The sequence below is a fragment of the Sinohyriopsis cumingii genome, chromosome 7, assembly GCF_028554795.1.
Source record: "Sinohyriopsis cumingii isolate HCF-2022 chromosome 7, ASM2855479v2, whole genome shotgun sequence".
NCBI classification, from domain to species: Eukaryota; Metazoa; Mollusca; class Bivalvia; order Unionida; family Unionidae; genus Sinohyriopsis; species Sinohyriopsis cumingii.
The window spans coordinates 13,343,369-13,356,941 of record NC_142967.1 but is presented as its reverse complement, the minus strand read 5'-3'; the positions used below and the strand labels follow the sequence as shown (position 1 = coordinate 13,356,941).

The following is a 13,573-nucleotide window of genomic DNA, read 5'->3' as shown; positions in this document are numbered from 1 at the left end:
ACATTCTCAGTAGTCATCAAAATTATTCCAGTTTGGGTCTCTCACCAATTTCAAAACAGCTTTTGCTATTTTTAGCTGTCACATGCTCTCAAAACCCTAAAATTTAACTACGCAATTATAACCTCTTTGTACTTCAATCATTTCAATCTTACCACCAATAAATACATAGAAGAAAAAAAAAAATAGAATAAGCAAACATTTTAAACGTTATTCATCTGATGTCATTTAAAGGAATTAGGAAAAGGAAATTAAACTCAGTCATTCCCCAGTAAGTGATGTTTTTTCATCAAAGTTTAGGAAATAAATTATAAACATAGATCCTACTGCACTGCAAGCTGGGACATGAATTATATGAATTCACAAGGGGGTGATATGTTCCTGAAGAAAAAGAAATGAGCCAATTTTCCTGATCAGGGGGATGCTCCTCTAAATAGGACTACCATAAAAGTGGCTGAAATGTGGAAAACACATTACTATCTTCAATGTATGGAAAATAATGGGAAAAGCAGAAGCTTTAACAGGGCAGTCTCTCAACACATTTGATTGCTATACTATGACAGCAGACTGAAAAACTAATTATGATAAAAACCTTTGTCAATGGAGCATGAAATTAAATATCATATGATGTAAACCATAAGAAAAGTTACATGACTGCATTAAAAACCACAATGAAGAAAGATAAAAAGAATAGTTTCTAAGATATATATTTGTACACACACACATCAAACTCATTATATGCCTGCTGTGTTAGGAATGTAAGAGGGGGAGATTATATGTGGTATGAGGTATACTCTTTGACACAAAAAAAGTCACAAAAGTTCTCTCTTACCTGATATCCTTAAGGTAATGTATCACACTGAGACAGAAGTTTTCTTTTACCTGATATTCTTAAGGAAATGTATCACACTGAGACAGAAGTTTTCTTTTACCTGATATTCTTAAGGAAATGTAACACACTGCTAAAATTTTCTCTTACCTGATATTCTTAAGGTAACTAATCACATTGAGCCAGAAGTTTTCTGTGAGCTTTGGTTTGCCACACAACATCAATCCTTGAAGGTTTCCACCATGGCTCTGAAGAAAGTTGTAGATGGCATTCTCAGATAATGCATTAGTGTTGCTGATGTCCAAAGCCATGAGCTTATTGAACTTTCCTTTCATGACCATCTCAGAAAGAGTCTGAAAGAAAGAACCAAGAACAATTAATAATTGAAGTCCTAGGGGTAGGTTTTCAGACAAAATAGTCTTCGAATGAACTTCAAGTCTACTTATTTTTAATTCCTACTGCCTGACATATGATGAAGCATACAACTTGTATTTCTTTGGTTAAACAGGTTGCTTTTTCTCACACCAGTTCCTTTGTTGACTTTCTTTTAACAGTACTAATATGTATATGTGTCTGAAACTACATGTGACCAAAACAATTGCAATGTGAATAAAGACAGTTATGGAACAGAGACTCTAATTTATCAGTCATCTGATTACACCATGTAACATTACTTTTACTACTAATTTTGTGTGTGTGTCCAAAATGAATATTTTAAATGCTTAATTCTTATGGATGATGAGCCTAAATAAGTGAGTATAAATGCAGTGTATTTATTTTCATGGTAAAGTTTTACAAGGACTAGATAGGTAATAATCAGTAGCATGAAGAACTTGGTGTGTACATTGAGCACACAGTCAAAGCAACATCAAAAGGATGAGTATGTGGGCTGCAGTATGAGGGTTGGAGATGAAATTATTATTGGATAAGGATTTGTAAAGCATAGAACTGAGACTGTTGTTGAAAATAAACAGTAATTATAACATGCAGAGAAGCAGCCTGCTTACTTTGTCCATGAAAAATTCACAATATCCAAGGCCAAGGAAAGTGAAAAATGGAATTCTTAGCAGGACGTTTTCCAGACCCTCTGACGAAAGCTCTGTAGATGTTAGGTCAAGCTCATGGATCTGAGATGCCTCCCATGGAACATTCATCATGTACTGATCTTCAACTCCTTAAATTAGCATATAAAGTTACAATGCCATTATTGCAATTCAATTTTAAACATATAAAAATTAATAATAATAATAATAATAATAATAATAATAATTAAAAAAATAATTTGTGATTTGGATTTTTAATGTAGCTTTTAACAACTTTTCAATCATATCGCTACAATGTCTGCAGTCTGGTAGTTAAAAGTGATGTCTAGCACTGGGGCATCATTTCGCATGACATTCAAGGCAAGAGATATGGGAGTTAATAATAACAATAATAATAATAATAATAAAAATTTTTCTATTTATGATCAAAATCAGAAAACAGCAGCAGCAGCAAACAAAAATGAGTTGTTGCAATGGAAGCAATTTATACCTATATATCAATAAAGTATTGAGAGTCTACCAGTACTGGACAGTGTTGCAAACAAGTGCCCCTTAAAGACTCTGATATATCAATAAAGTATTGAGAGTCTACCAGTACTGGACAGTGTTGTAAACAAATGCCCCTTAAAGACTCTGATATATCAATAAAGTATTGAGAGTCTACCAGTACTGGACAGTGTTGTAAACAAATGCCCCTTAAAGACTCTGATATATCAATAAAGTATTGAGAGTCTACCAGTACTGGACAGTGTTGTAAACAAATGCCCCTTAAAGACTCTGATATATCAATAAGTATTGAGAGTCTACCAGTACTGGACAGTGTTGTAAACAAGTGCCCCTTAAAGACTCTGATATATCAATAAGTATTGAGAGTCTACCAGTATTGGACAGTGTTGTAAACAAGTGCCCCTTAAAGACTCTGATATATCAATAAGTATTGAGAGTCTACCAGTATTGGACAGTGTTGTAAACAAATGCCCCTTAAAGACTCTGATATATCAATAAGTATTGAGAGTCTACCAGTACTGGACAGTGTTGTAAACAAGCGCCCCTTAAAGACTCTGATATATCAATAAAGTATTGAGAGTCTACCAGTACTGGACAGTGTTGTAAACAAATGCCCCTTAAAGACTCTGATATATCAATAAGTATTGAGAGTCTACCAGTATTGGACAGTGTTGTAAACAAATGCCCCTTAAAGACTCTGATATATCAATAAAGTATTGAGAGTCTACCAGTACTGGACAGAGTTGTAAACAAATGCCCCTTAAAGACTCTGATATATCAATAAAGTACTGAGAGTCTACCAGTACTGGACAGTGTTGTAAACAAGTGCCCCTTAAAGACTCTGATATATCAATAAAGTATTGAGAGTCTACCAGTACTGGACAGTGTTGTAAACAAATGCCCCTTAAAGACTCTGATATATCAATAAGTATTGAGAGTCTACCAGTACTGGACAGTGTTGTAAACAAGTGCCCTTTAAAGACTCTGATATATCAATAAGTATTGAGAGTCTACCAGTACTGGACAGTGTTGTAAACAAGCGCCCCTTAAAGACTCTGATATATCAATAAAGTATTGAGAGTCTACCAGTACTGGACAGTGTTGTAAACAAATGCCCCTTAAAGACTCTGATATATCAATAAGTATTGAGAGTCTACCAGTAGTGGACAGTGTTGTAAACAAATGCCCCTTAAAGACTCTGATATATCAATAAAGTACTGAGAGTCTACCAGTACTGGACAGTGTTGTAAACAAGTGCCCCTTAAAGACTCTGATATATCAATAAAGTATTGAGAGTCTACCAGTACTGGACAGTGTTGTAAACAAATGCCCCTTAAAGACTCTGATATATCAATAAGTATTGAGAGTCTACCAGTACTGGACAGTGTTGTAAACAAGTGCCCTTTAAAGACTCTGATATATCAATAAGTATTGAGAGTCTACCAGTACTGGACAGTGTTGTAAACAAGCGCCCCTTAAAGACTCTGATATATCAATAAAGTATTGAGAGTCTACCAGTACTGGACAGTGTTGTAAACAAATGCCCCTTAAAGACTCTGATATATCAATAAGTATTGAGAGTCTACCAGTATTGGACAGTGTTGTAAACAAATGCCCCTTAAAGACTCTGATATATCAATAAAGTATTGAGAGTCTACCAGTATTGGACAGTGTTGTAAACAAATGCCCCTTAAAGACTCTGATATATCAATAAAGTATTGAGAGTCTACCAGTACTGGACAGTGTTGTAAACAAGTGCCCCTTAAAGACTCTGATATATCAATAAAGTACTGAGAGTCTACCAGTACTGGACAGTGTTGTAAACAAGTGCCCCTTAAAGACTCTGATATATCAATAAAGTATTGAGAGTCTACCAGTACTGGACAGTGTTGTAAACAAATGCCCCTTAAAGACTCTGATATATCAATAAAGTATTGAGAGTCTACCAGTATTGGACAGTGTTGTAAACAAATGCCCCTTAAAGACTCTGATATATCAATAAAGTATTGAGAGTCTACCAGTACTGGACAGTGTTGTAAACAAATGCCCCTTAAAGACTCTGATATATCAATAAAGTATTGAGAGTCTACCAGTACTGGACAGTGTTGTAAACAAATGCCCCTTAAAGACTCTGATATATCAATAAAGTATTGAGAGTCTACCAGTACTGGACAGTGTTGTAAACAAGTGCCCCTTAAAGACTCTGATATATCAATAAAGTATTGAGAGTCTACCAGTACTGGACAGTGTTGTAAACAAATGCCCCTTAAAGACTCTGATATATCAATAAAGTATTGAGAGTCTACCAGTACTGGACAGTGTTGTAAACAAGTGCCCCTTAAAGACTCTGATATATCAATAAAGTATTGAGAGTCTACCAGTACTGGACAGTGTTGTAAACAAATGCCCCTTAAAGACTCTGATATATCAGTAAGTATTGAGAGTCTACCACTACTGGACAGTGTTGTAAACAAGTGCCCTTTAAAGACTCTGATATATCAATAAAGTATTGAGAGTCTACCAGTATTGGACAGTGTTGTAAACAAATGCCCCTTAAAGACTCTGATATATTAATAAAGTATTGAGAGTCTACCACTACTGGACAGTGTTGTAAACAAATGCCCCTTAAAGACTCTGATATATCAATAAAGTATTGAGAGTCTACCAGTACTGGACAGTGTTGTAAACAAGTGCCCCATAAAGACTCTGATATATCAATAAGTATTGAGAGTCTACCAGTACTGGACAGTGTTGTAAACAAGTGCCCCATAAAGACTCTGATATATCAATAAAGTATTGAGAGTCTACCAGTACTGGACAGTGTTGTAAACAAATGCCCCTTAAAGACTCTGATATATCAATAAAGTATTGAGAGTCTACCAGTACTGGGCAGTGTTGTAAACAAGTGCCCTTTAAAGACTCTGATATATCAATAAGTATTGAGAGTCTACCAGTACTGGGCAGTGTTGTAAACAAGTGCCCTTTAAAGACTCTGATATATCAATAAAGTATTGAGAGTCTACCAGTACTGGACAGTGTTGTAAACAAATGCCCCTTAAAGACTCTGATATATCAATAAGTATTGAGAGTCTACCAGTATTGGACAGTGTTGTAAACAAGTGCCCCTTAAAGACTCTGATATATCAATAAAGTATTTAGAGTCTACCAGTACTGGACAGTGTTGTAAACAAATGCCCCTTAAAGACTCTGATATATCAATAAGTATTGAGAGTCTACCAGTACTGGACAGTGTTGTAAACAAATGCCCCTTAAAGACTCTGATATATCAACAAAGTATTGAGAGTCTACCAGTACTGGGCAGTGTTGTAAACAAGTGCCCTTTAAAGACTCTGATATATCAATAAAGTATTGAGAGTCTACCAGTACTGGGCAGTGTTGTAAACAAATGCCCTTAAAGACTCTGATATATCAATAAAGTATTGAGAGTCTACCAGTACTGGGCAGTGTTGTAAACAAATGCCCCTTAAAGACTCTGATACATCAATAAAGTATTGAGAGTCTACCAGTATTGGACAGTGTTGTAAACAAATGCCCCTTAAAGACTCTGATATATCAACAAAGTATTGAGAGTCTACCAGTACTGGGCAGTGTTGTAAACAAGTGCCCTTTAAAGACTCTGATATATCAATAAAGTATTGAGAGTCTACCAGTACTGGGCAGTGTTGTAAACAAATGCCCCTTAAAGACTCTGATATATCAATAAAGTATTGAGAGTCTACCAGTATTGGACAGTGTTGTAAACAAATGCCCCTTAAAGACTCTGATATATCAATAAAGTATTGAGAGTCTACCAGTACTGGACAGTGTTGTAAACAAGTGCCCTTTAAAGACTCTGATATATCGATAAGTATTGAGAGTCTACCAGTACTGGGCAGTGTTGTGAACAAGTGCCCTTTAAAGACTCTGATATATCAATAAAGTATTGAGAGTCTACCAGTACTGGACAGTGTTGTAAACAAATGCCCCTTAAAGACTCTGATATATCAATAAGTATTGAGAGTCTACCAGTATTGGACAGTGTTGTAAACAAGTGCCCCTTAAAGACTCTGATATATCAATAAAGCATTTAGAGTCTACCAGTACTGGACAGTGTTGTAAACAAGTGCCCCTTAAAGACTCTGATATATCAATAAGTATTGAGAGTCTACCAGTATTGGACAGTGTTGTAAACAAATGCCCCTTAAAGACTCTGATATATCAACAAAGTATTGAGAGTCTACCAGTACTGGGTAGTGTTGTAAACAAGTGCCCTTTAAAGACTCTGATATATCAATAAAGTATTGAGAGTCTACCAGTACTGGGCAGTGTTGTAAACAAATGCCCCTTAAAGACTCTGATATATCAATAAAGTATTGAGAGTCTACCAGTATTGGACAGTGTTGTAAACAAATGCCCCTTAAAGACTCTGATATATCAATAAAGTATTGAGAGTCTACCAGTACTGGGCAGTGTTGTAAACAAGTGCCCTTTAAAGACTCTGATATATCAATAAAGTATTGAGAGTCTACCAGTACTGGACAGTGTTGTAAACAAGTGCCCCTTAAAGACTCTGATATATCAATAAGTATTGAGAGTCTACCAGTATTGGACAGTGTTGTAAACAAATGCCCCTTAAAGACTCTGATATATCAACAAAGTATTGAGAGTCTACCAGTACTGGGCAGTGTTGTAAACAAGTGCCCTTTAAAGACTCTGATATATCAATAAAGTATTGAGAGTCTACCAGTACTGGGCAGTGTTGTAAACAAATGCCCCTTAAAGACTCTGATATATCAATAAAGTATTGAGAGTCTACCAGTATTGGACAGTGTTGTAAACAAATGCCCCTTAAAGACTCTGATATATCAATAAAGTATTGAGAGTCTACCAGTACTGGGCAGTGTTGTAAACAAGTGCCCTTTAAAGACTCTGATATTATCAATAAAGTATTGAGAGTCTACCAGTACTGGACAGTGTTGTAAACAAATGCCCCTTAAAGACTCTGATATATCAATAAGTATTGAGAGTCTACCAGTATTGGACAGTGTTGTAAACAAGTGCCCCTTAAAGACTCTGATATATCAATAAAGTATTTAGAGTCTACCAGTACTGGACAGTGTTGTAAACAAGTGCCCCTTAAAGACTCTGATATATCAATAAGTATTGAGAGTCTACCAGTATTGGACAGTGTTGTAAACAAATGCCCCTTAAAGACTCTGATATATCAACAAAGTATTGAGAGTCTACCAGTACTGGGCAGTGTTGTAAACAAGTGCCCTTTAAAGACTCTGATATATCAATAAAGTATTTAGAGTCTACCAGTACTGGGCAGTGTTGTAAACAAGTGCCCCTTAAAGACTCTGATATATCAATAAGTATTGAGAGTCTACCAGTATTGGACAGTGTTGTAAACAAATGCCTCTTAAAGACTCTGATATATCAACAAAGTATTGAGAGTCTACCAGTACTGGGCAGTGTTGTAAACAAGTGCCCTTTAAAGACTCTGATATATCAATAAAGTATTGAGAGTCTACCAGTACTGGGCAGTGTTGTAAACAAGTGCCCTTTAAAGACTCTGATATATCAATAAAGTATTGAGAGTCTACCAGTACTGGACAGTGTTGTAAACAAATGCCCCTTAAAGACTCTGATATATCAATAAGTATTGAGAGTCTACCAGTATTGGACAGTGTTGTAAACAAGTGCCCCTTAAAGACTCTGATATATCAATAAAGTATTGAGAGTCTACCAGTACTGGACAGTGTTGTAAACAAGTGCCCCTTAAAGACTCTGATATATCAACAAAGTATTGAGAGTCTACCAGTACTGGGCAGTGTTGTAAACAAGTGCCCTTTAAAGACTCTGATACTCTACTGTGCAAGAAGAATTTACAGGAATACAAGATAAGACCATATCTTAATTTTAACTGATGAGTGTTGAAACCATTCCTGATAATGTTGAACAATAAGATTTTCAAATTAGCCACTACCAACTATATTATATTGAAAGAATGGCACCACTGTCATTAAGGACAAAACTAATAACATAGAAGACTTTTGTGGAAAATTCCATGTTGTCACACACATTTTTGAAGTGTCGGGCACATTTTCTTACACTACCAGCTAGATATTGTATTAGTGAGCTGGTGAAAACCCCATGGCAATATGACTTTCATTTAGGAGGAGTACCAACTTCAAGATGACTGTCATGGTGACCATATTGAATATCAGATTGGAACCATCTGTTCAGTACCAACTAGACAGCATAGAAAGTCTTCTAGGGGAAACCCAATATTTTCAGCAACAAGAGTTTCTGGAGTGCTTGTGGCAGCTATACTGGATAGCAGATTGGCACGATTTTTAAGACCAGCTAGACAACATAAATATGATGTCTTCCAGTGAAAGCCTTATGCTGATATGACTTTCTGTTCAGGAGGAGTAGCAACAACAAAAGTTTTCAAGACAGCTGCTATAGTGGCCATAAATGATGCCAGATTAGCACCATTTTCTTTTAGGGCCAACCATCTCTCTTAAGAAGTCTTTTAATGAAAATTGCATGTTGATTTTCTAGATGGCTGCCATGTGGGCTCATTTTGGACATCAGATCAACATCATTCTCATTTTGCACCAACCATGTTTACATATAAAAAGTCTTTTAGTGAAATCCCCATTCAGGTGGAGTGACGATACTAAGATATTTGCTGTGATGGCCATACTGACGTCTGAGCAGCACTTTGTTCATTTAGAATTAACTAGACATTGGGATGAATGTGTATTTAAGATTTGATAGCAATCAGACACTGGACGATAGACAACTGAGCATTTGATAAGCACTTCTGACCTATGACCAATATGGGTGTCTCAACATTTGAATGTAATCATTAAATGCCAACTGCTCTCTGGTATCACAATCCTTGTGTCAATGTACTGCCATTTTGGAAAACTATTTCAACTTCTTAAATCTGTACTTGTTCAGAGACAAATGAATGTCTTTACAAACCTGGAACTTGTCCACAGACAAGTAATTGCAAAAATTTACTCGTCCTATGGTTTACTGTGCAAATTTGGATAAATTGGGATTGAAATTTCATGTCCCTGTACACAGGAGTAAGGGATGACAAAGTTACCTGTGCAAATTTGGATAAATTGGAATTTAAATTTCATGTCCCTGTACACAGGAGTAAGGGAAGACAAAGTTACCTGTGTGCTGCAGAAGCAAGGTCTTCAGCTTTTTGCATCTCTGTATCAGAGTTTTGAATGATGACCCTTTGACCCTCAGACAGAAGTTCAAGGCCAGGGTCTCCAGGTGAATACAGTTGGAAGTCAGCAGCTCAATATGAGAGTCATCGATGAACGTTATGCCATACATGTTGACAACTCTCAGGTTGGGTGTGTGGGATTTGATTTTGCCAATGTTAATAACTTCGTAGATGTCCTCTTCTCCTTCACTTGACATCTCAAAAGTACCTGCAATTTACAGGTATAACTTATTTTGAGTATATTTGCACATATCAATACAATCTTAAAACTTAAGTTAGATCAAGTTTAGATTTGAAAATTGCAAAAATGTTGCCACATGAAAAAGCTTGGAAGATATAATGGCTACAAGTCAACAAAATTACAACTGACTGGCATTTATGGATGAATAAATATGCTAGTCTCCCAAATTTAAATGTTCTTTTCACTAAATAAACTGCACAGTGACTATCTTATCGACATATTATCAACAATAACCTTTAACCTTTTCTTTATAAATTGATCACCTGCCATTAGGATTGCCACTTGAGGAGCTCCAAAATACAGAACACATAACTGAGACTTGATGAAATTAAAAAGACTACATTTTATTATTTAATAAAATGATATAATACCTTAAAATACCTAAAAGGTGGCAACCATACTTGCAATATTACTGATTCATTATCTTTTTTATATTTTTCTGCAAAATTCTGGTTATATTTATTGAATACCTATTTGTTTGCTTCAGAATGATTTTCAGTGGGATATCAAAAACACATTCAGATATAGCAACAGCTGCCATGAAATGGAGAAGGTGGTACACAAGTGTGCAGATTCAACCTTGATGGGTGGGGGTGTTTTTTTGCACACTGGTGAAGATCTATGAAATTAAATATATACATTTTAGACAGTTTATAGACTGATTATGATAACTAAGGTGATATTTTCTGGTCGTGTTTTGAATCATTATGCTTCCAATATGATCATTTAGGTTTCTACCACCATGCTTGTTGTGATAACCCTGCATGATTTTGTGTCCCACCAATTTCATTCAGTGAATGTTTTTGAGATTTCATGTTGTATTTTTATTGGATTATGCCTACATTAATTTAATTAAATTATATATGTGCTCTGAAAGAATTTTAATAATATAATTTCTCTCATTTATATATCCTTTGTTCAAAGTAACACATGCATAATATAACAAGGATGGTAATATATTTCAATCATAAAGAGAGATAAATGATGATAGCAATCAAGGTAACTCTTGATTAGACCGATTTATTGTAAGATTTCTTTTAGACTTTCTGAAGTGAAGTTCAAATACTTACCATATATACTTGCATATAGGCTGAATAATTTAGGAAAAAATAAAAGCCTGGAAGAAATGTCTATAAATCTTGGGCACAAAACAATATTTTTTCAGTGTCCTAAGACATAGGCACGTAAAATAATGTAACTTTCGGTGACCTGACAATTATTAAACTGTTATAAAGTGCCATGATTGACTTTGTTATTATTTTGCATGTGCATATTTTTTTATTTCTCCAACATGAAGTTAAATAAACGTAAATACAGACTTCATAATTCATGGCCGGTTGAGTTTACCAGGAAGACCATGCTGAACTATAATGTACAGTATTTAAACAGTGCAAAGTGTGCATAGTGTCACTTAAATCCTTACTTATTACAAAACATATTAGATGCAGATTTTGCTTTATTCACTGTTTCGACCAAATTGCATTCTTCCAGATAACATTTTGGCTAGTCCTTAATAGCTGTTTGATTTATGTTGAATCAAGAGCTCACGAGTTACTTATTTTCAATTATATAAGTGATCCTACAAATTGAGGTAATATTTTTAAAAAGGTACACACATTTAATTGTGCAAGGCACATAACCATCATAATTTACATGTTCACGAAGAGTGATAATAATAAAGGCTAAAATTCTCATATAGATCAACTAAGATCAACGTCAATCAATTTTAGTTTTGTGTTTTAGCTGAACAAATAACTTTCCACACAATGGAAAGCTTGATGTTTAAGTGTCTCCTATGTTGACAGTCAGCGAATTTGTCTTTTGTTTTGCAACAGCAGTACAGGCCAGTTAATCATTAAAACCTGGAAGAAACTGGCTTGTGATAAGAGTGAATTTTGACCAACAACTATACCAGTACACTGATGCGCAATTGCCTTTTATTCCATAATATTAGCACAATTACCATAGTTTTGTAAAACAGGGTGTAAGGCATACCTATGAACCTTTCAAAAGCAAAGTAGATAGACATAATTAAAACAATAGAGATTGGGACCAAAAATTGGTTGCTTTTCATGGCATTTTTAAAGCCTTGTTTTCACTAAATATTTATCCATGCAACTGTTTTGTGAAAACGATTGGCCCTCCACCATAATTCAAAGAAACCATGTTCTAAACTACTGTTTGCTATGCAAGCACCAGTAATTGATTGGCAAATAAAGGATTTCCAATTTTGTTGAACTAAAGGTACCAAAAATAGCCAGCCTCATGGTACCGTACATGTGGCAACTATTTTCCCCTCTTTGTATATCCGACCTTATTCCTTTATTATCAACTCATAAAGCATTTAGTATTCTTTACTATAAAACAAGTATTTTGAATTAGTTTTTTTTGAGGACACATTTGCTGTGTGGTATGTATTTTCATTCCTTCTTTTAATTTAATGGTAATATGGTATATACAGTATAAAAATGCCAGCTGTTCATTCGTTTAAGTTTCTTTCGTGGGAATGGCACTATAACATATGGACTTAAGCATTCGTAGTGATCATTCTTGGGACTGAAATACATTGTGGACAATTTTATTGTTGTGGTTTACTTTTTTGTTGTGGTTTATTTTTTTTATTTTTGTATTACAGTGCAGGTAAAAAAAACTCATTAATTTACGTGAATAATGTTTAAACTTAACATTCTATTTAGTGAAGAAGCAAATTCTTTATAGTAAAGTAATTATTTCATCACAACAATAATTTACAGGTGATACAACAGAAAATATAGGAATTTTCTTGTTTAGAAGAAATTAAATTTGAAGACATAATGTAATAATTGGGAGTTCTCTGCAAAATTGGAAGATATTATGAAATCAGGAGGTAGGTGCAAAGCAACCCCAAAAAATCAGGATTTTTTTTCCTCCTGCATGAAAGTTGACAGGTATGGTGTAAGGTCGCTTTCATGAAAGCAAACTAAAACTCAGCTTTTACGGCATTAGCATCAAACCGTACTGTTTGTTCATTGTGTTGTCTTACGGGGATTACATTTTTATGAGTTAGGTATTTACAATTTCAATGCAAAGTAAAAATGTAATTACCAGTGAACTGATATAAAATGTCCAATGCAATATTGCATAATCAACTAATAATCGAGTCAAAAGGGAGAGGTAGTGTTACAGCAACTCGCGATTGCTAAATTCTTTTCATCATTCTATCAAATTATACACAAATCTAAATTAGGCTGAAACAAAAAGAAAACACAAAAATAAATAAATTACTTTTCAAACAAGTTTATGCCATTTCTTTTTAATAATTATGCACGCCAACCTTGAGATAAGTATACATATAATTTTTTTAAATATAAGTTTGCCTAAATAAATGCATTTAGAACTTACCTCGTGCATCTTGAGATGTCTCGGAGTTGTAGGTTGCCTTATACGCGGGTCATGCACTTTTTAGTCTTAACACCTGTTCAGTTTGGGGCTCAGCTTATACATGAACGGGCTTATTCGCGAGTATATACAGTAAATGTTGCCTGAAACGCTGATGTTAGCAAACCAATATAACTGAGCACTCAGTTCTTTAGGTATCAAATTTGAAACACAATTTTCTAACACATGTAGATAAACAAATGCCATGGTTCCAATGGTTTTCTCTATACAGAAGCTTTCATCAAGAATGGGTCTATACTGAAAAATATAAATTTGATCAT

The 13,573-nt window shown here is 34.7% G+C and overlaps 1 protein-coding gene across 4 annotated transcripts in view; it reads right to left on the bottom strand.

Annotated features, from left to right (window-relative positions):
* LOC149794752 (F-box/LRR-repeat protein 4-like) overlaps positions 1-13,573 on the bottom strand; it is an 88,904-nt gene that overhangs the window by 22,630 nt on the left and 52,701 nt on the right. For all 4 annotated transcript variants that reach the window (XM_089964381.1, XM_089964380.1, XM_089964382.1 and 1 more), the window contains exons 3-5: positions 9,576-9,842; positions 1,834-2,000; positions 977-1,179 (exon numbers count right to left, since the gene is read on the bottom strand). In XM_089964381.1, the coding sequence (XP_089820507.1) occupies positions 977-1,179; positions 1,834-2,000; positions 9,576-9,842 (637 nt within the window). The remainder of the gene's footprint in view (positions 1-976; positions 1,180-1,833; positions 2,001-9,575; positions 9,843-13,573) is intronic.